This window comes from Eptatretus burgeri, unplaced genomic scaffold, assembly GCF_056783735.1.
Source record: "Eptatretus burgeri isolate ZD-2024b unplaced genomic scaffold, Ebu_testis_v1 Ebu_testis_scaffold_3155, whole genome shotgun sequence".
Taxonomy (NCBI): Eukaryota; Metazoa; Chordata; class Myxini; order Myxiniformes; family Myxinidae; genus Eptatretus; species Eptatretus burgeri.
This window is the reverse complement of record NW_028225103.1, coordinates 518,876-541,193: the sequence shown is the minus strand read 5'-3', so window position 1 is coordinate 541,193 and position 22,318 is coordinate 518,876. Positions and strand designations below refer to the sequence as shown.

Genomic DNA, 22,318 nt, shown 5'->3' with positions numbered 1-22,318 from the left:
ACATGGAGTGGATAATATGGACACAGAGAGTACATGGAGTGGATAAGATGGACACAGAAGGTACATGGAGTGGACAAGATGGACACAGAGGGTACATGGAGTGGACAAGATGGACACAGAGGGTACATGGGGTGGACAAGATGGACACATATGGTGCATGCGGTGGACAATATGGGCACAGATAGTACATGGAGTGGATAATATGGACACAGAGAGTACATGGAGTGGATAAGATGGACACAGAAGGTACATGGAGTGGACAAGATGGACACAGAGGGTACATGGAGTGGACAAGATGGACACAGAGGGTACATGGGGTGGACAAGATGGACACAGAGGGTACATGGAGTAGACAAGATAAGCACAGAGGGTACATGGAGTGGACAAGATGGACACAGAGGGTACATGGAGTAGACAAGATAGGCACAGAGGGTACATGGAGTGGACAAGATGGACACAGAGGGTACATGGGTTGGACAAGATGGACACATATGGTGCATGCGGTGGACAATATGGGCACAGAGGGTACATGGGTTGGACAAGATGGACACATATGGTGCATGCGGTGGACAATATGGACACAGAGGGTACATGGAGTGGATAAGATGGACACAGAAGGTACATGGAGTGGACAATATGGACACAGAGGGTACATGGAGTGGACAATATGGACACAGAGGGTACATGGAGTGGATAAGATGGACACAGAAGGTACATGGAGTGGACAATATGGACACAGAGGGTACATGGAGTGGACAATATGGACACAGAGGGTACATGGAGTGGACAAGATGGGCACAGAGGGTACATGGAGTGGACAAGATGGACACAGAGGGTACATGGAGTGGACAATATGGGCACAGAGGGTACATGGAGTGGACAAGATGGACACAGAGGGTACATGGAGTGGACAAGATGGGCACAGAGGGTACATGGAGTGGACAAGATGGACACAGAGGGTACATGGAGTGGACAAGATGGGCACAGAGGGTACATGGAGTGGACAAGATGGACACAGTGGGTACATGGAGTGGACAAGATGGACACAGAGGGTACATGGAGTGGACAAGATGGGCACAGAGGGTACATGGAGTGGACAAGATGGGCACAGAGGGTACATGGAGTGGACAAGATGGGCACAGAGGGTACATGGAGTGGACAAGATGGGCACAGAGGGTACATGGAGTGGACAAGATGGGCACAGAGGGTACATGGAGTGGACAAGATGGGCACAGAGGGTACATGGAGTGGACAAGATGGGCACAGAGGGAAGCTCCAAGGAGGGAAAACTGGATAATTGGAAGGAGGAGTGATTTGTGTTTATGAGACTCCATGATGGTTTTGGACGATCTGAGACGGAGATGACCAGCTGTCTTCACCCGGAGGAGCAATGAGATTGAAGACGATGTGGAACTTGGTTCCACCAATGAGAGGAGGTGAACAGTGATCCTGGATTTCGATGGTTTCACCAGGAGGGGGGAGGGGGTTCATGGTGGACCGTGTGATCCCTGCATGAACCTGGGAGGGGACAAACCACGGCAAGACCATAAAGGAGGTGGAAGACAGAGAGACCAGTGACCTGTCGGTGATGACGAAGTGATTTGCCCACAAAGCTTCGTCATTTGGTTAAAAGTCTTTCAGTAGTTTAAGATTTTCAGGTGATTATTCCTGTGGAGATTCCACGGCGGGTCATGTTCACAGGGAGATCCTTGAAGTGTTGGAAACAGTTACCCGTGGTCGGCTCGATGGTTCAGAGGTCGCCAACTCGTGACTTCATTCGTTACGCACAGAAACGTGATTCCCCGTGCGTGTTATCGTCATCATGACGTCATCACGCCGAGCGGACGCAAACGCTCTCAGCGCAGACTGAACTCACGGACTTCACCCGATCGTCATCGCTCTTTTAATCGGAACCAAATAAATCAGCGGGAAATTTATTTTTTGTCATTATTTTTCCCCGTAAATACATCACGTGTATTTTTGAAGGAAGTTTCCGTCGACCAACGTCACTTCCGGTCGGGTGTTTATCACGACGTTTTCATTATTCAGACCCTTCCTGTTTTAAAAGGATAAATTTATCTTTTATTATTTGAAAAAGTAATTAAATCATCCGGTGCCGATAATAATCAGCGTTTCCCTTAAAAAAAAAGTTTTTCCTTTTATTTGTTTTAACATTAATTAGATATTTCCTTCCCTGAAGTTGAGGCCTTGTGTGTTTGTTATGTTTCCTTCCCTGAAGTCGAGGCCTTGTGTGTTTATGTTTCCTTCCCTGAAGTCGAGGCCTTGTGTGTTTGTGATGTTTCCTTCCCTGAAGTCGAGGCCTTGTGTGTTTGTTATATTTCCTTCCCTGAAGTCGAGGCCTTGTGTGTTTGTTATATTTCCTTCCCTGAAGTCGAGGCCTTGTGTGTTTGTTATATTTCCTTCCCTGAAGTCGAGGCCTTGTGTGTTTGTTGTGTTTCCTTCCCTGAAGTCGAGGCCTTGTGTGTTTGTTATGTTTCCTTCCCTGAAGTCGAGGCCTTGTGTGTTTGTTGTGTTTCCTTCCCTGAAGTCGAGGCCTTGTGTGTTTGTTATGTTTCCTTCCCTGAAGTTGAGGCCTTGTGTGTTTGTGATGTTTCCTTCCCTGAAGTCGAGGCCTTGTGTGTTTGTTATGTTTCCTTCCCTGAAGTCGAGGCCTTGTGTGTTTGTTATGTTTCCTTCCCTGAAGTCGAGGCCTTGTGTGTTTGTTATGTTTCCTTCCCTGAAGTTGAGGCCTTGTGTGTTTGTTATATTTCCTTCCCTGAAGTCGAGGCCTTGTGTGTTTGTTATGTTTCCTTCCCTGAAGTTGAGGCCTTGTGTGTTTGTTATGTTTCCTTCCCTGAAGTTGAGGCCTTGTGTGTTTGTGATGTTTCCTTCCCTGAAGTCGAGGCCTTGTGTGTTTGTTGTGTTTCCTTCCCTGAAGTCGAGGCCTTGTGTGTTTGTTATGTTTCCTTCCCTGAAGTTGAGGCCTTGTGTGTTTGTGATGTTTCCTTCCCTGAAGTCGAGGCCTTGTGTGTTTGTTATGTTTCCTTCCCTGAAGTTGAGGCCTTGTGTGTTTGTTATGTTTCCTTCCCTGAAGTCGAGGCCTTGTGTGTTTGTTATGTTTCCTTCCCTGAAGTTGAGGCCTTGTGTGTTTGTGATGTTTCCTTCCCTGAAGTCGAGGCCTTGTGTGTTTGTTATGTTTCCTTCCCTGAAGTTGAGGCCTTGTGTGTTTGTTATGTTTCCTTCCCTGAAGTCGAGGCCTTGTGTGTTTGTTATATTTCCTTCCCTGAAGTCGAGGCCTTGTGTGTTTGTTATGTTTCCTTCCCTGAAGTCGAGGCCTTGTGTGTTTGTTATGTTTCCTTCCCTGAAGTCGAGGCCTTGTGTGTTTGTTGTGTTTCCTTCCCTGAAGTCGAGGCCTTGTGTGTTTGTTATGTTTCCTTCCCTGAAGTCGAGGCCTTGTGTGTTTGTTATGTTTCCTTCCCTGAAGTTGAGGCCTTGTGTGTTTGTTATATTTCCTTCCCTGAAGTCGAGGCCTTGTGTGTTTGTTATGTTTCCTTCCCTGAAGTCGAGGCCTTGTGTGTTTGTTATGTTTCCTTCCCTGAAGTCGAGGCCTTGTGTGTTTGTTATGTTTCCTTCCCTGAAGTCGAGGCCTTGTGTGTTTGTTGTGTTTCCTTCACTGAAGTCGAGGCCTTGTGTGTTTGTTATGTTTCCTTCCCTGAAGTTGAGGCCTTGTGTGTTTGTGATGTTTCCTTCCCTGAAGTCGAGGCCTTGTGTGTTTGTTATGTTTCCTTCCCTGAAGTTGAGGCCTTGTGTGTTTGTTATGTTTCCTTCCCTGAAGTCGAGGCCTTGTGTGTTTGTTATGTTTCCTTCCCTGAAGTCGAGGCCTTGTGTGTTTGTTATATTTCCTTCCCTGAAGTCGAGGCCTTGTGTGTTTGTTATGTTTCCTTCCCTGAAGTCGAGGCCTTGTGTGTTTGTTATGTTTCCTTCCCTGAAGTCGAGGCCTTGTGTGTTTGTTGTGTTTCCTTCCCTGAAGTCGAGGCCTTGTGTGTTTGTTATGTTTCCTTCCCTGAAGTCGAGGCCTTGTGTGTTTGTTATGTTTCCTTCCCTGAAGTCGAGGCCTTGTGAGTTTGTTATGTTTCCTTCCCTGAAGTTGAGGCCTTGTGTGTTTGTTATATTTCCTTCCCTGAAGTCGAGGCCTTGTGTGTTTGTTATGTTTCCTTCCCTGAAGTTGAGGCCTTGTGTGTTTGTTATATTTCCTTCCCTGAAGTCGAGGCCTTGTGTGTTTGTGATGTTTCTTTCCCTGAAGTCGAGGCCTTGTGTGTTTGTTATGTTTCCTTCCCTGAAGTCGAGGCCTTGTGTGTTTGTTATGTTTCCTTCCCTGAAGTCGAGGCCTTGTGTGTTTGTTATGTTTCCTTCCCTGAAGTCGAGGCCTTGTGTGTTTGTTGTGTTTCCTTCCCTGAAGTCGAGGCCTTGTGTGTTTGTTATGTTTCCTTCCCTGAAGTCAAGGCCTTGTGTGTTTGTTATGTTTCCTTCCCTGAAGTCGAGGCCTTGTGTGTTTGTTGTGTTTCCTTCCCTGAAGTCGAGGCCTTGTGTGTTTGTTATGTTTCCTTCCCTGAAGTCGAGGCCTTGTGTGTTTGTTATGTTTCCTTCCCTGAAGTCGAGGCCTTGTGTGTTTGTTGTGTTTCCTTCCCTGAAGTTGAGGTGTTGTGTGTTTGTTATGTTTCCTTCCCTGAAGTCGAGGCCTTGTGTGTTTGTTATGTTTCCTTCCCTGAAGTCGAGGCCTTGTGTGTTTGTTGTGTTTTACTTCCCTGAAGTCGAGGCCTTGTGTGTTTGTTGTGTTTCCTTCCCTGAAGTCGAGGCCTTGTGTGTTTGTTGTGTTTCCTTCCCTGAAGTCGAGGCCTTGTGTGTTTGTTGTGTTTCCTTCCCTGAAGTCGAGGCCTTGTGTGTTTGTTATGTTTCCTTCCCTGAAGTCGAGGCCTTGTGTGTTTGTTATGTTTCCTTCCCTGAAGTCGAGGCCTTGTGTGTTTGTTATGTTTCCTTCCCTGAAGTCGAGGCCTTGTGTGTTTGTTGTGTTTCCTTCCCTGAAGTTGAGGTGTTGTGTGTTTGTTATGTTTCCTTCCCTGAAGTCGAGGCCTTGTGTGTTTGTTATGTTTCCTTCCCCGAAGTCGAGGCCTTGTGTGTTTGTTGTGTTTCCCTCCCTGAAGTCGAGGCCTTGTGTGTTTGTTATGTTTCCTTCCCTGAAGTCGAGGCCTTGTGTGTTTGTTATGTTTCCTTCCCTGAAGTCGAGGCCTTGTGTGTTTGTTATGTTTCCCTCCCTGAAGTTGAGGCCTTGTGTGTTTGTGGTGTTTCCTTCCCTCAAGTCGAGGCCTTGTGTGTTTGTTATGTTTCCTTAAAAAGTATTTATTTATTTATTTTGTTTCCACCCCAGAAACAATCAACTCGTTCTCTCCACCGAACGATTAACCGAGTGGAGTAGGCAAGTTGGGCTCACGGTCCTTCCGAAGGACCCCGTGTAATGAGGGAAGAGAATGAGAGTGAGAAACGGAGAGAGTGGACACGTATTGTCGGGGCCGGACCAGGTGAAAGAGCCAAGTGTGGATCGGGCCTTCAACGTGTTTGCTTTCGTGCTCTGAACGTGTTGCGGCACGCCGGTATGAAACAGCAGAGACGGCGAGATCTTGTGCTCGTCCGCACGGTCGAGAGAGGATGCCATCCCCGTGATGAAGCGGACTAAACGGCCGTCGCTCGAAACCGCGTCACCATCTGCACCGAGCTACCGGCGCATACGCACGGGCGGATCGAACACCTGTTGCCATTTCCTGGGACCACCTGAAAATACTGTACAAGAGAAATTTATCTGTACAAGAAAATACTGAAAATTTTATCTCCAGTAGTTTCTTCAAAATCCCACTGATCATTTTAAACACACTGAGGACCTTCAGAGTTGCTCACGATAGTGTAATCAGTATCGGAATCCGAGCTCGAAATACCCTGTTGCTTTGGGGAACCCTCCATTTGGATCAAGGTGAGTTCAAGGTGTGACATCACTGGAAAAAATCGACACCTGAAGGCTTTTATCGGTACTTTGTGATTGGCAAAAATATTTACATTTTCTTCTCCTTCAAATTAGACCGTCATTAATGATTTTCAGAAAAAAAATTAATTTGTGTTTGTGTTCTCCTTTCATGATTCAGTCTGGTTTTACCGAGCGACAATCCCATAGTGATGCAGCCAAACTGAGACGAGCTGGACTCCCTGATGGCTCGACTCCAAATCCATTCACCTTAAAGATAACCACTTAACCCATAGAAACTACCACTGTATCCATAGAAACCACCGCTATATCCATCGAAACCACCACTGTGGATACTACCACTGTACCCATAGAAACCACCACTGTACTCGTAAAGACCGCCGCTATATCCATAGACATCACTGTAAACCACCAATGTACCCATAGAGACCACCACTGTTCCCATAAAGACCGCCACTATAGCCATAGACATCACTGTAAGCCACCACTGTACCCATAGAGACCACCACTGTTCCCATAAAGACCGCCGCTATAGCCATAGACCACTGTAAGCCACCACTGTACCATTAGAGAGCACCACTGTACCCATAAAAACCACCGTTATATCCATAGACACCACTGTAAACCACCACTGTATCCATAGACCACCACTGTACCCATAAGGACTTCCGCTATATCCATAGACATCACTGTAAACCACCACTGTACCCATAAAGACCACCGCTATATCCATAGACATCACTGCAAACCACCACTGTACCCATAAAGACCACCACTATCTCCATAGACATCACTGTAAACCACCACTGTACCCATAGAGACCACCACTGTACCCATAAAGACCACCACTATATCCATAGACATCACTGTAAACCACCACTGTACCCATAAAGACCGCCGCTGTATCCATAAACACCACTGCAAACCACCACTGTAACCACAGAGACCATCACTGTGTCCACTTCTCAGAAAAGGCCTCTGTGTTATTTGCTTTCTCTCCGTACAGCTGCTGCTCCTCATCTGAAACATCAAAGGATGTATTTCTCTCGAGGTCCGAACAACTTGCAACAACAAAACAACAACTTGAAGTTGTATAAAAAGGTCGTGAACTTGGCTGAATACGACATGATCTGGAACAGAGGACAGCGGATGTTTGGGCCGCCACCCGGTGAGGATTTTCTTATGTTGTTGGAAATGGGAACATTGTTCGTTATTGCACATCCTATCGAAATCCAGGTTGGCTCACAGAAGTGCAGGAGTGTAGCCCATGCGTGCCTGGAGTGTCCCCATATCTTTGGTTTATATATCTTCGTTGAGCAGAGATGAAATGATAAACATCTCTCACATACCCATACACCTACCACAGGCAACACAAGTACTTTAAACCCCTAAATGTATCAATACTAACAAATATCAGTGTGCATGTGTGTGTGTGTGTGTGTGTGTGTGTGTGTGTGTGTGTGTGTGTGTGTGTGTGTGTGTGTGTTTGTGTGTCTCCTCCATAACTACAAAACCATGAAACCTCGCAGCCTGAAACTTTGCATGCACACAAAGGGAACTCGAAGGGAGTGCAAGAGTGTAAATTGGGTGTTTGGGTTCATTAAAACGCCCCTTGTGAAGATAATTATTAACGGCCTTATTTAATTATATCCTTCATCAGGCACCATCCTCGGCCACCTCGCTGTCCCTCAACCTGGTCTTAATTCACCATTTTTTGTAGGGGGCCTGCTCAACAATGCCTTTGCCCTTAAGCACAGGCTAATTAAGGACGTGCCATTTCTTAGTTGGTGCATGGGTGGGAATGAGCAGTTGGTGGGAAGGGGGTTCATCTATTTATTACATACACACTACTGTTTCTGCATTGCTTCCTCTTCCTCTTCCCTCCCCCTCCCCCTTCCAGTGCCATTGGTCAGAGTTAAAGATACTTGGTCTCGGGTGAATTCCGACTGTCCTGGTGGCTTCATATGGTGGATTTTAAAGACCATTTGAGGGGACCATTGGTAAAGTCTTCAGGGCATAGAAGTCACGTCACTTTGGTTGCTCGGCCTAATTATATCAGTCATGTGACACCGATTGGCATAGCACTTCGGTGGCTCTGTGGTCCCAGGGGCACGGTATCAGAAGTGAAATGACTGTGATCCGTCCCACGACCATGGACTCACCTGACTGCTGTGGTCGCTTTGATGTGACCTGCGCATTCGAACTGAGAAACGGGAACCACCGGCAGCTGCAATAGTATTGTTACTGGCCAGGGGTCAGCCGCCGACCGACCGCTCTGAACGGAGCCGCAAGTCGAGTCGGCCCAACCGATCGCCCAGAATATAGGTCGCCACCCGGATAACTCCGAGCGACGGGTCCTTGTACAAGCACCGAAATACGCCAATCGGCAGATCACATGGGGGTAGGGTCGATTGCCAATCTTAAATTTACCTAAATACCCACGTGTTCCAACTACCGGGGTATTCCACCCTCGACGGAACTCGTACAGAACAAACCGCCGAGGCGAGCTTGTCCGTGCGCGATTCCGAGCGGCGTAATCGCCGAGAACCGTCGGTCCAAATGTCCCCCTATTACGGCAAACCAACGGCTTTCTAACTCCAAACACACGAAATGTTCATTCAATGAGGGAATGGACGCAACGAGCAGGTTTACATTCACACAAGGACATTTATTATAATGAAACACGTATGCAATTAAATAAGGCAAAACACGTATGCAATTATACAAGCAACAAAAGCACGACAAAAGAACTACAACCGTCGACTTATTATGTACAGTCACTTATACTTTTCAGCAGTTCCTACTTATTAGACGGGCCCACGGACACACGTACGCGCGCGCGCGCGCACACACACACACACACACACACACACACACACACACACACACACACACACACACACACACACAAGAAACGGTGGCTGAGGCCTTTAATCACGAGCTCCAGCTCGGAGGACAGGTGAGCTGAAACTCAGAGCTTGACTCGAACCTTTCCACCTCGTGTGGTCTTCAACTTGTCCGGAACCGGGCTCCAGTGAGAGCGAGCTGGATCCAATCGCCGCGATCTTTCCCAAGCTCCTGTGAATCCTCCCGCGCTTCTCAACACCTGCCGGTGAGACGAGGTGCCGATCCTTCCTGTCGATCGTCGCTTCCCCGAGGATCCAACTCCAAGAAGAGGCCGATGCGTCGCACCAATCCGGGAAACAAAATGGAGAACAAAAAGCTCCACGAACCAAGAAGAAGAGGAAGGAGAGGAAGAAGCCTCCACTCGCAGATCGAACCGAACAACTGGCTCAAGTTCTTTCCAAAACAAAGCAGCAGCCGAAGCTCACTGAGCCAGCCGAAGCAAAAACTTCCGAAGGCCTCAAGCCAAGCAAGCCAAGCAGGACCCAATGGCCTGCTGAACGACTGCTCTCTCCGAAGCAAAAAAAAAGCTTACTCCTCCCATGGGACTCAGCACACGAACTCTGCACACGAGATTCAGAATGGGACTCTTCACGAACTCTGCCACGGGACTCCCACAAACTCTTTACACGGGACTTTCACGAATTCAGCCCATGAACTCAGCCCAAACCACGGGACTCCCACGAACTCAGCCCACGAACTCAGCCCTACCACAGGACTCCCACGAACTCAGCCCACGAACTCAGCCCTACCAGGGGACTCCCTCATGAACAAAGAAAGGATCTCCCCGTTATTCTTCCCACCACCTCCCCCGCACCCGGCGTGACTCATGCCCTCGTGATCCACCCCCCGCTCAACCATGGGTGGGAGGGAGTTGTTGACGTCACGGGATGGCAGGGTTCTTCTTCCTCTTCGCAGAAGAGGGGGAGGGACGTCTCCATTGTTCGCTCGCTAACTATTAAATCGATCCGCAGCGCATCTAATCGATTTCAAAACATTTAAACAATGGAAGGTGAGCTATCTTGGGAACATGCACTTATCGACATCGCTGACGAAGGGAACCTGTATGTTGTGTGCAATTGAATTCCAAATTCGTAACAGTATGTTTGATAAACCTGAGAATAACATTCTATTTGGTAATTACAAATAAATAAATTAATGTTACCCTCATTCATCTTCGAACCTCAGTTTATTGGTCATGCATCAGGAAGCCTGATTTATAATACAGTTTATTGATACAACAACAAAAAAAATTTTTGGTTGTGTTTTTTTTCCAGGCTGGAAGGGTCCTCCACCTCCTCGTGGCTGTGAGGTCTTGATCAGGAACATCCCATACTATGTGCTTGAAGATCAACTTATGTCGCTGTTTCTAAGTGTCGGTCTGGTGTACAAGTTCTGCCTCCTGATGAAATTTGAGGGGGGACACTGTGGCCACGCTTTCGTCACTTACACCAATCAGGAGGTTTGGATGTGGTGAAGGAGAGCAAGTAGTCTCGGGATAATAACTGTTTAAGGACCGTCTACATACGACGTAGTACGTCCTGTGCTTCAGCACTAGGTATATGACAATTTGCCTGTAGGCCTGTACCAACTTCCACCCCTCCCCCCACCTCTTTCCACTCCTCCATCCCTAAATTAAATCCACTGAGCAAACCTTACCCATCCCTGTACTCAACTCAGGTGTGCTCTGCCACTATTATATGTAATACATACATATGTATGTATTATATGTATTGTGGTACAACATCCCATGTAACCAAAAAAAACTAAAAAATATATAGATGAATAAATAATGCCATTATTTGTAGTGGGGTACAACATCCCACGTAACCAAAAATAAAAATACAAAAACTACAAAATAAATAAATAGATGAATAAATAATGCCATTCTATGTGGTGGGGTACAACATCCCATGTGATAAAAAAAAATATACAAAAACTACAGAAAAAATATATGGATGAATAAATAATGCCATTGTATGTAGTGGGGCACAACATCCCATGCAACAAAAACAAATATAAACACGACAGAAAAAAAAGAGATAAATATATAATGCCATTCTCTGTGGTGGGGTACAACATCCCATGTAACCAAAAAAAAATACAGACTACAAAATAAATTTATAGATGAATTAATAATGCCATTCTCTGTGGTGGGGTACAACATCTCATGTAACCAAAAAAAATAAAAATACAAAGACTACAAAATAAATTTATTGATGAATAAATAATGCCATTCTATGTAGTGGGGTACAACATCCCATGTAACAAAAATAAATAAAATACAAAAATTACAAAATAAACAAATAGATGAATAAATAATGCCATTCTATGTGGTGGGGTACAACATCCCATGTCACAAAAAAAAATACCAAAACGACAAAATCAATAAATAGATGAATAAATAATGCCATTCAATGTAGTGGGGTACAACATCCCATGTAACAAAAACAAATACAAAAACTACAGAAAAAATAAATAGATTAATAAATAATGCCATTCTATGTGGTGGGGTACATCTCATGTAACAAAAAAATATATACAAAAACGACAAAATCAATAAATAGATGAATAAATAATGCCATTCTATGTGGTGGGGTGCAACATCCCATGTCACCAAAAAAAATACAAAAACTACAAATTAAATAAATTGATGAATAAATAATGCCATTCTATGTGGTGGTGTACAACATCCCATGTAACACAAAAATACACCAATGTCAGCCGCATGGTGACCCGTATCTTGCCAAAAGGTGACCACGTGTGACTTCTTTAAGGTCACACTGAGGTGAACAGAGCTGCTATCCACCAGGAGCGACTCCTTGAGGAATATCTGCCTACGAGAGATTCCGATGAGAATCGTTCTGCAGAGTAACCATGAAAAATATGCTTTTGCCTCATAACATCACCAAATGACGTCATAATGTCTCAAGCTTGACATATCTAGAAAGCACTCATCGAGGTGTTCAATTTGAGGTACTACACGATATGGTTCCTAAAACTTGAAAATTTGACCTTGGGTTCAAATATGTTTGACCTCAGGCGCTAACCATGAAGGTCAAGGCCAATCGCCACCAAAAATTAATCAGCTGAGCGCCAGACCATGAACTATATTCCCATGAAGTTTGAAGACGATCCGATCAAAATTACTCAAAAAATAAGGGTTTCGTCGACTCCCCTGATTTGCGACAAAGTGACCTTGACCTTTGACCTTGACCTTCAAAATTTTATGCGCTGAAAGGGACCTCTATAGGCCTCTGATATGCGAAGTTCCAAAAATTTCCAATGATAACTGTGCTCTGCATAATTTTTTATACGTGATTACAGACAAACAAAAAAATAAAATAAAGACCCGTATCTTGCCAAAAGGTGACCACGTGTGACTTCTTTAAGGTCACACTGAGGTGAACAGAGCTGCTATCCACCAGGAGCGACTCCTTGAGGAATATCTGCCTACGAGAGATTCCGATGAGAATCGTTCTACAGAGTAACCATGAAAAATATGCTTTTGCCTCATAACGTCACCAAATGACGTCATAATGTCTCAAGCTTGACATATCTAGAAAGCACTCATCGAGGTGTTCAATTTGAGGTACTACACGATATGGTTCCTAAAACTTGAAAATTTGACCTTGGGTTCAAATATGTTTGACCTGAGGCGCTAACCATGAAGGTCAAGGCCAATCGCCACCAAAAATTAAGCAGCTGAGCGCTAGGCCATGAACTATATTCCCATGAAGTGTGAAGACGATCCGATCAAAATTACTCAAAAAATAAGGGTTTCGTCGACTCCCCTGATTTGCGACAAAGTGACCTTGACCTTCAAAATTTTATGCACTGAAAGGGACCTCTATAGGCCTCTGATATGCGAAGTTACAAAAATTTCCAATGACAACTGTGCTCTGCAGAGTGATTTATACGTGATTACAGACCAAAAAAACAAACAAACAAAAAAAACAAATGAAGGTCAAGGCCAATCGCCACCAAAAATTAATCAGCTGAGCGCCACACCATGAACTATATTCCCATGAAGTTTGAAGACGATCCGATCAAAATTACTCAAAAAATAAGGGTTTCGTCGACTCCCCTGATTTGCGCCAAAGTGACCTTGACCTTTGACCTTGACCTTCAAAATTTTGTGTACTGAAAGGGACCTCTATAGGCCTCTGATATGCGAAGTTCCAAAAATTTCCAATGATAACTGTGCTCTGCATAATTTTTTATACGTGATTACAGACAAACAAAAAATAAAATAAAGACCCGTATCTTGCCAAAAGGTGACCACGTGTGACTTCTTTAAGGTCACACTGAGGTGAACAGAGCTGCTATCCACCAGGAGCGACTCCTTGAGGAATATCTGCCTACGAGAGATTCCGATGAGAATCGTTCTACAGAGTAACCATGAAAAATATGCTTTTGCCTCATAACGTCACCAAATGACGTCATAATGTCTCAAGCTTGACATATCTAGAAAGCACTCATCGAGGTGTTCAATTTGAGGTACTACACGATATGGTTCCTAAAACTTGAAAATTTGACCTTGGGTTCAAATATGTTTGACCTGAGGCGCTAACCATGAAGGTCAAGGCCAATCGCCACCAAAAATTAAGCAGCTGAGCGCTAGGCCATGAACTATATTCCCATGAAGTTTGAAGACGATCCGATCAAAATTACTCAAAAAATAAGGGTTTCGTCGACTCCCCTGATTTGCGACAAAGTGACCTTGACCTTCAAAATTTTATGCGCTGAAAGGGACCTCTATAGGCCTCTGATATGCGAAGTTACAAAAATTTCCAATGACAACTGTGCTCTGCAGAGTGATTTATACGTGATTACAGACCAAAAAAACAAACAAACAAAAAAAACAAATGAAGGTCAAGGCCAATCGCCACCAAAAATTAATCAGCTGAGCGCCACACCATGAACTATATTCCCATGAAGTTTGAAGACGATCCGATCAAAATTACTCAAAAAATAAGGGTTTCGTCGACTCCCTTGATTTGCGCCAAAGTGACCTTGACCTTTGACCTTGACCTTCAAAATTTTGTGTACTGAAAGGGACCTCTATAGGCCTCTGATATGCGAAGTTACAAAAATTTCCGATGATAACTGTGCTCTGCAGAATTTTTTATAAGTGATTCCAGACAAAAAAAAAAACATACAAGCTGACTTACATATCTTGCAAAAACTTCGTTTTGGCAAGATAAAAACATACAAGCTGACCAACATATCTTGCAAAAACTTCGTTTTGGCAAAATAAAAATGCAAAAACTACAGGAAAATAAATCGATGAATAAATAATGCCATTCTATGTGGTGGGGTACAACATCCCATGTCACCAAAAAAAAAAAATACAAAAACTACAAAATAAATTTTATATGAATAAATAATGCCATTCTTTGTGGTGGGGTACAACATCCCATGTATCAAAAATAAATAAAATGCAAAAACTAAAAAATAAATTAATAGATGAATAAATACTGCCATTCCACGTGGTGGAATGTTGTTCATCCCATGAACAACAGCTTGTTGTACAACATCCCATGTAACAAAAAAAATACAAAAACTACAGAAAAAATAAATAGATGAATTAATAATGCTATTGTATGTAGTGGAGTACAACATCCCACGAAACAAAAACAAATACAAAAAATAATGAAAATAATAATAATAATAATAATAATAATAAAAAGAAATAAAAAATATACAAATTAAATAAAAATACAAATAAAAATAATAAATAAATTTTAAAATAAAAAAACAAAGAAAATGTTTTATTTCATTCATTAAAAACTTTTTTTGCATTTTCTTCCTTGGATCTTGTGTGGATGGATTGGTGTGGTGTTCGTGCAGGCATGATGGGCTGAATGGCCTCCACCTTTGTTGCATTTCCTTGTTTCCTTGTAAATATCGAGTTTACGAACAACTTTATGAAGATCCTCAGCTCCGTACACTTGTGAAAAGTTCCATTAGTGTTGGTCCTGGGTTGCTTGGAGCTCGGTCCATCATTACAAGTTTCTTGTTTGTGACACCTGTGCACACATTCCCATCCAACATTTCTGAAATCGTTAGCTCGTCCATAACGACGGCAACATGAGCTGTGAAAGCCATAACAATGTCCTTCAGTCAATCAGTCCGTCCGTCCTTCCTTCCTTCCTTCCATCAGTGGGCCCATTAGCACTTGTTTTTTCTCGACTCCTCGGAGGCGGCTCAACAGATCGTTTTGAAACTCGGCATCATGACTCATGACGTCGATGCGGAAAGACTGATTTAGCTCTTTTTAAAATTTCCATCCAGGTGGTGAGATAATTTGCTAATTAATGCAAAAATTCAATCGATGTCCATCACATATCGTGAGATTCCGTCATCTCACGAGATGTTTCGTTGTTTTATTTAAACCTCTTAATTCAATTTGATCATAATCACAATTTAATTTAACCTCTTAATTAAATTTTAAAGCCTGGTGTTGGCTAAGTCGTTAGGGTGGCTAACATGGGATCTCAGGGTCCTGAGTTTGAGCCTGAGCAACCACCCCCACCCCACCCTGTCAAAGCTTTATGTCCTTTCTGCCTCCCTTCTCACACCATCCTCTCAATGCTTCCCCTCACCTTGCCCTCTAAAACCTTGGGAGAGACTTGGGGAGAGGGGATATTATTAGTATTAAATTGTTTTGTCATAACATTAATATTATGCTATTATTGTTGTTGTTACTTTTGGTATTCGAAGCGGCCTGTCAAGTTTGGTTGAGATTGGAGAACCTAACGACCGAATGTATCACGGTAAAAAAGACAGACGGTCATACACCAAATTGGGTATTTTAATATGATTGTTAGTAAGATCATCATGTGATCATCAAGGGATATTTCACCCTTCCGGCACTTCTGATCTCCTAGGACGCCCAACATGCCGTAAACACCCTCCACAGTCACAAACCGAGGTGGAGAGACCGACTTTGTGTGGAAATTAGTTCAGACAAGTGCTCTCTTTTCATCAAAGGCCTTCTCCAGGTAGGCCATCTTGGAAAAGGACTTTGAACAGTTTGGTTGCTGTGCTTCCATGTGTTAAGCCTCGAGCTTTCCCAGCGGTTCTAATTTTGTGCACCTGTGTGCAGGACACTTGTCGAGAGGACTTCCTGGAGGAGATTGAGAAGGTGACAGGTCATGTAGTGAAAAAGTTGGTGTTTCATCAACACCAAATGGTCAAAGATCAGACTCACAGCTGTGGTATTGCTTTTGTGGTTTTTGAATCACACCAGAAGGCTGCGGAGGCATTGAAGAAGCTGTCAGGTTTGTGGGATGTCTGTTTAAAGCCCCCTAAAGGTTTACAGTGGTGAAGATCTTTATTCATGCAATAAAGGATAGTGAAGAAGTCGATTTATGGAGGAGTGGGGTGGGGGGAATGATGGTACAGCATTCATTTGTTATGTTCTCGTGGGCTGGGGGGTACAATATTCCTTTGTTATTGGGGGGGGGGCACAGTATTCCTTTTTTGCCCATGCCCAACACTGAAATGTTCAGATACTTACAACTGCTTCAAATTTTCATTCCTTCCTCCTGCCCCCCAAAAAACCCTTAGCTCTCTGGGGCTACTCTATGCTTGTACAATGGGCCATCCCATATAAGAACCTGTCAAACCGGTTCACCTCATTTGAGAAGAATCCTTCAAAGATAGCCCTCCAGCCCGATGAAGTCACAATTGAGTCACACGTGCTGAGTCCCAGTGAGCCAATGGAGTCACACGTGCCGGGTCCCAGGAAGCTGATGGAGTCGCACTTGCTAGGTCTCAAAAAAATTATGGAGTCACAAGTGCCATGTCGAAGGAAACCAATGGAGCCACATGTGCTGGATCCCAGGAAGCCAGCGTCACATATCCCGGGTCTCATGAAGTCAATGGAGTCACATTTGCTGGGTCCCTCAAAGTCAATGGAGTCACATGTGCCGAGTCCCAAGAAACTGATGAAATTACGAGTGCTGAGTCCCAGGAAGCTGAAGGATTCAGACGCGCCGGGTCCCAGCAAGCCAATGGAGCCACACGTACTGTATCACACAAAGTGGACAGAGTCACGCATGCCAAGTCCCAGCAAACTGAAAGAGTCAAACGTGCCGGGTCCCAATGAACTGATGGAATCACAAGTTCAAAGTCCCAATAAGCCAAATGAGTCACATGTGCCAGGTCCCCCAAAGTCAATGGAGTCATACATGCTGGGTCCCAAGAAGCTGATGGAGTCATGCTTGCTTGGTCCCAAAAAATTGATGGAGTCACAAGTGCTAGGTCCCAGGATGCAGAAGGAGTCAGACGTGCTATGTCCGAGAAAACCGATGGAGCCACACGTGCTTAGTCCCAGGAAGCCAAAGTCACATATCCCGGGTCTCATGAAGTCAATGGAGCCACATTTGCCGGATACCTCAAAGTCAATTCAGTTGCACATGTCGGGTCCCAATAAACTGATGAAATCACGCGTGCTGGGTCTCAGGAAGCTGAAGGATTCAGACGTGCCGGGTCCCAGCAAACCAATGGAATCATATGTGCTGGATCACACAAAGAGGATAGAGTCAAACATGCCAAGTCTCAGCAAACTGAAAGAGTCAAATGCGCCGGGTCCCAGCAAACCGATGGAGTCATACGTGCTGTATCACACAAAGTGGATGGAGTCAAACATGCCGAGTCCCAGCAAACTGAAAGATTCAAACGTGCAGGGTCCCAATGAACTCATGGAGTCAAATGTGCATGGTCCCAATAAACTGATGGAATCACAAGTTCAGAGTCCCAATAAGCCAAAGGAGTCACATGTGGCAGGTCCCCCAAAGTCAATGGAGTCACACACGCTGGGTCCCAAGAAGCTGATGGAGTCATGCTTGCAAGGTCCCAAAAAATTGATGGCGTCACAAGTGCTAGGTCCCAGGAAGCAGGAGTCAGACATCCGATGTCCGAGACAACCGATGGAGCCACATGTGCTTAGTCCAAGCAAGCCAAAGTCACATATCCCAGGTCTCATGAAGTCTATGGAGCCACATTTGCCGGATACCTCAAAGTCAATTCAGTTGCACATGTCGAGTCCCAATAAACTGATGAATTCACACTTGCTGGGTCTCAGGAAGCTGAAGGATTCAGATGCGCCGGGTCCCAGAAAGCCGATGGAGTCACACGTGCTGTATCACACAAAGTGGATAGAGTCAAACATGCCAAGTCCCAGCAAACTGAAAGAGTCAAACGTGCCGGGTCCCAATGAACTGATGGAATTACAAGTTCCGAGTCCCAATAAGCCAAAGGAGTCACATGTGCCAGGTCCCCCAAAGTCAATGGAGTCACACATGCTGGGTCCCAAGAAGCTGATGGAGTCATGCTTGCAAGGTCCCAAAAAATTGATGGCGTCACAAGTGCTAGGTCCCAGGAAGCAGAAGGAGTCAGACATGCTATGTCCGAGAAAACCGATGGAACCACACGTGCTTAGTCCCAGGAAGCCAAAGTCACCTGTCCCAGTTCTCATGAAGTCAATGGAGCCACATTTGCTGGATACCTCAAAGTCAATTCAGTTGCACATGTCGGATCCCAATCAACTGATGAATTCATGCGTGCTGGGTCTCAGAAAGCTGAAGGATTCAGACGCGCCGGGTCCCAATAAGCCGATGGAGTCACACGTGCTGTATCACACAAAGTTGATGGAGTCAAACATGCCAAGTCCCAGGAAACTGAAAGAGTCAAATGTGCAGGGTCCCAAGAAACTGATGGAGTCATGCTTGCTTGGTCCTAAAAAATTGATGGAGTCACAAGTGCAAGGTCCCAGGAAGCAGAAGGAGTCAGACATGCTATGTCCGAGACAACCGATGGAGCCACACGTGCTTAGTCCCAGGAAGCCAAAGTCACCTGTCCCAGTTCTCATGAAGTCATTGGAGCCACATTTTCCGGATAGCTCAAAGTCAATTCAGTTGCACATGTCGGATCCCAATAAACTGATGGATTCACGCCTGCTGAGTCCCAGGAAGCCAAATGATTCAGGTGTGCTGGGTTCCAGGAATCCGGAGTCACATGTGCTGGGTCTCATGACGTCAATGGAGTCAGATATGTCAGATCACACAAAGCAGATGGAGTCAGACATGTGGGATCACACCTTCCTGATAGATACACATGTGTCAGATCACACAAAGCAGATGGAGTCAGATGTGTGGGATCACACAAAGCCAATGGAGACAGACATGTGGGGTCACACCTTCCTGAGGGATTCACATGTGTCAGATCACACAAAGCAGATGGAGCCAGATGTGTGGGATCACACAAAGCCGATGGAGCCAGACATGTGGGATCACACCGACCTGAGGGATTCACATGTGTCAGATCACACAAAGCAGATGGGGCCAGATGTGTGGGATCACACAAAGCCGATGGAGTCACACGTGTCAGATCACACCTATCTGATGGAGTCACACGTGTCAGATCACACAAAGCAGATGGAGTCAAACTTGTGGGATAACACCTACTTGAGGGAGTCACATGTGTCAGATCACACCTACTTGACCGAGTCACGTGTGTCAGATCACAAAAAGCAGACGGATTCAAACGTGTGGGATAACACAGACTCGTTGGAGTCACTCATGTGGGATCACACCTCCCTGATGAAGTCACTCATGTGGGATCACACCTCCCTGATGGAGTCACTCATGTCCGATCAATCCTACCCAATGGAGTCACATGTGAGGGATAACACCGACTCGATGGAGTCACTCGTGTCCGATCACTCCTTCCCGATGGAGTCACACGTGAGGGATAACAACTACCCGATGGAGTCACACATGTGTGATCACAACTACCCGATGGAGTCACACAGGTGGGATCACAACTACCCGATGGAGTCACACAGGTGGGATCACAACTACCCGATGGAGTCACACATGTGTGATCACAACTACCCGATGGAGTCACACATGTGGGATCACAACTACCCGATGGAGTCACACAGGTGGGATCACAACTACCCGATGGAGTCACACATGTGGGATCACAACTACCCGATGGAGTCACACGTGTGGGATCACACCTACCCGAAGGTGTCACCGAGAGCCCCAAAACTGTTGGATCTATGGTGTTCTATATCTGGTTTACCTGCTCCCACATACTTGCCCTTTGCCGTCAAAGATCCCAACGGGAGGCAGTTCTACGGTCATGTGGTAAGGTCTGAACTTTACCTGCTCTCTTTACATCATGTCATTCCTCAATATGTATTTCATCTTCACTTATTCGAGTGTGGATTCTTTTGCACCTTCCCCTGACCTGTGTGGGCTCACCTTCTCTGCCTCAATGGTGTGTGCCCGTGCAGGTAATCGGGTTGGGCATCCCCGGAGAGATTTTCACCCTGGACCTAGTGGTTTTCGAAACCTAACAAATTTCAAACCAAATTGGTTTTGGACATTGGCATGGAAACGGATTCCGAGTCAAATAAGCCACGGTTTCTTGAAAGTCCACTTTCATCGGGTTTATCGATGCCTGAGTTCTCGGAACAGGTGGTTTAGTGTTTCGTTGCAAGTTATCAATTCGCTTTTGGTGTGTTTAGCTTTCAATGAAATAACACCTTTTGTTTCCTTACGGAGGAGAAACTTGTCTCTCTCCATGTTTTTCATGTTCGTTCATCTTTCGAACCGCACGTCAAAGTACACTCTTCTGGGGCCTCATCACAACTATCGCCCACGTCACGAAACGTTGAAAACACTTGGATGAAGCATTTTGTTGAATATATATAAACATTTAATTGTTTTGTTTTTGATACACAGATCTCACCTCGTACTGGAGGAGCTGAATCACCATTTGGTTGATTTGTTTCACCCATTGTTGTGTTCAGACACGTACTCAGGTTTTTACTGGCCTGTTCCCCCATGCAGTGGGACATGGGGTTTTGCAATTCTGTGGATGTGTGTGTGTGTGTGTGTGTGTGTGTGTGTGTGTGTGTGTGTGTGTTCCTCAATCTTCCATTATTATTGAGAAAATGGAGGAACTAATTAAAAATTGGTTCCAAATGTGAAAGCGCAAAGCCATAGTGACTATAAATAGCCATTATTATCCCTGCCCCAGCTCGTCAAGCACGAGACGGCGGGGTTTTTTTTCGCCCTGGAGGCGAGTTCCGGTAATGTGATTGCTCGGTGGGAAAGCCGATTCCACCGAGGCCTCTCCCTGTGAACCGTTTCATCATTCCTCGGCAGGGAAAATGATAAAAAGTGTCACGGGCTTCTTCAATAAATGCAGATAACACCAGCCAATCACAGCGACGCAATCAATCCAAAGCACAGCGCAATGGAACACGTCAGCGGTTTCAGGTGTGCAATCACAGGTGAGTTAAGTTGTCGGTCTTCCTTTAAAAACGCTCTTGGCCTATCTCAGGAGGACTGAACTGTTAACTATTGACAATCATCTGTTTTTCACTCTTTCGGGTTCTTCATGTTCAAGATTCTTAAAATTGATTGCATCTATCATTTAACCCTTAAAAGAACGTCCTCTATCGTCCTCTATCGATTGTAAAATAATAGATTGTAAAAGCACCGCGTGCAAATGTGATGTTGGCCACTTTCAAGAGGTTGTTAGGTACCATAAACCCCCCCCCCCAAAAAAAAAAACCTTTTAAAAACCATCCCTGGGAATGAATATTATGACAAATTAACTGCAGTTGGAGACTGCCTTGGGTTCAGTGACGATCCTGAAAATATCCATCGGAACAAAACTCTGAGAACAAGAAAACTTCACAACTTGCTCGAACAAACATGATCCTTTTCCAAAATGGAGGTAAATACACACACACTCTCAAACATACGCATGCATGCACACAAACAAATACACACATACATACACACAACCATATGGACACACGTATGCACGCACACAAACTCATACACCCAACCATATGGTCACACTCAAACACATGCGTGTACGCACACAAACTCATATACCCAACCATATGGACACACTCAAACACACACAAAACCACATGAATACACTCAAACACACACAATCACATGAATACACTCAAACACACACACACAATTCATTTTTATTTATTAAAAGTGTAAAAATGAAATGGAATTCTATTTTGTTTCTCAAACTTCGGGATATCTTTATTCCTATAACTGTGCTTGTTATTCCGCTTGTAGGAAGTTGTTCACATCACCTGTCGGAGTTTATTCTTTGTACGTCCTCATGATCAGGTGTACAGGTGTTAACCATTAAATTGTTTGTTTTTCCCAATTGTTTCAGCCTGAATCTTTGATTACTTTCCTCCTTAAATGTAACTTGGAACTTTAATCTGATTGTCGTTATTTATAGACGAATATAAATTATGAATTACATCTGAAGTCCAACTACCCTTTTCCATTTTGTAAGATGAGAATTCATTTTCTTACCTTA

At 44.7% G+C, this 22,318-nt stretch overlaps 1 protein-coding gene across 5 annotated transcripts; it reads left to right on the top strand.

Annotated features, from left to right (window-relative positions):
- Nucleotides 1–1,867: 1,867 nt before the first annotated feature.
- On the top strand, nucleotides 1,868–22,159 carry LOC147006737 (uncharacterized). Of its 5 annotated transcripts, none has more exons than XM_085868008.1 (8): nucleotides 1,868–2,015; nucleotides 5,426–5,576; nucleotides 7,038–7,199; nucleotides 10,213–10,397; nucleotides 15,829–15,942; nucleotides 16,047–16,221; nucleotides 16,511–20,097; nucleotides 20,247–22,159. In XM_085868008.1, the coding sequence occupies exons 2-8, from the start codon at nucleotides 5,513–5,515 to the stop codon at nucleotides 20,307–20,309; spliced, it is 4,350 nt and encodes a 1,449-aa protein (XP_085724134.1). In that variant the 5' UTR covers nucleotides 1,868–2,015; nucleotides 5,426–5,512; the 3' UTR covers nucleotides 20,310–22,159. The 5 variants fall into 5 exon arrangements, with proteins under 5 accessions (XP_085724134.1, XP_085724135.1, XP_085724133.1 ...); XM_085868009.1 differs by having other exon boundaries at nucleotides 1,949–2,020; XM_085868007.1 differs by having other exon boundaries at nucleotides 1,971–2,097.
- Nucleotides 22,160–22,318: the final 159 nt, after the last annotated feature.

Bases quoted from the DNA above. Each gene is read 5' to 3' on its own strand.
- LOC147006737 (XM_085868008.1), top strand. From the start codon at position 5,513: ATGAGGGAAGAGAATGAGAGTGAGAAACGGAGAGAGTGGACACGTATT. The intron at 10,398-15,828 runs GTTTGGATGTGG...CTGATCTCCTAG, and splicing joins TCACTTACACCAATCAGGAG to GACGCCCAACATGCCGTAAA. The intron at 16,222-16,510 runs GTTTGTGGGATG...AAAAACCCTTAG, and splicing joins GGCATTGAAGAAGCTGTCAG to CTCTCTGGGGCTACTCTATG.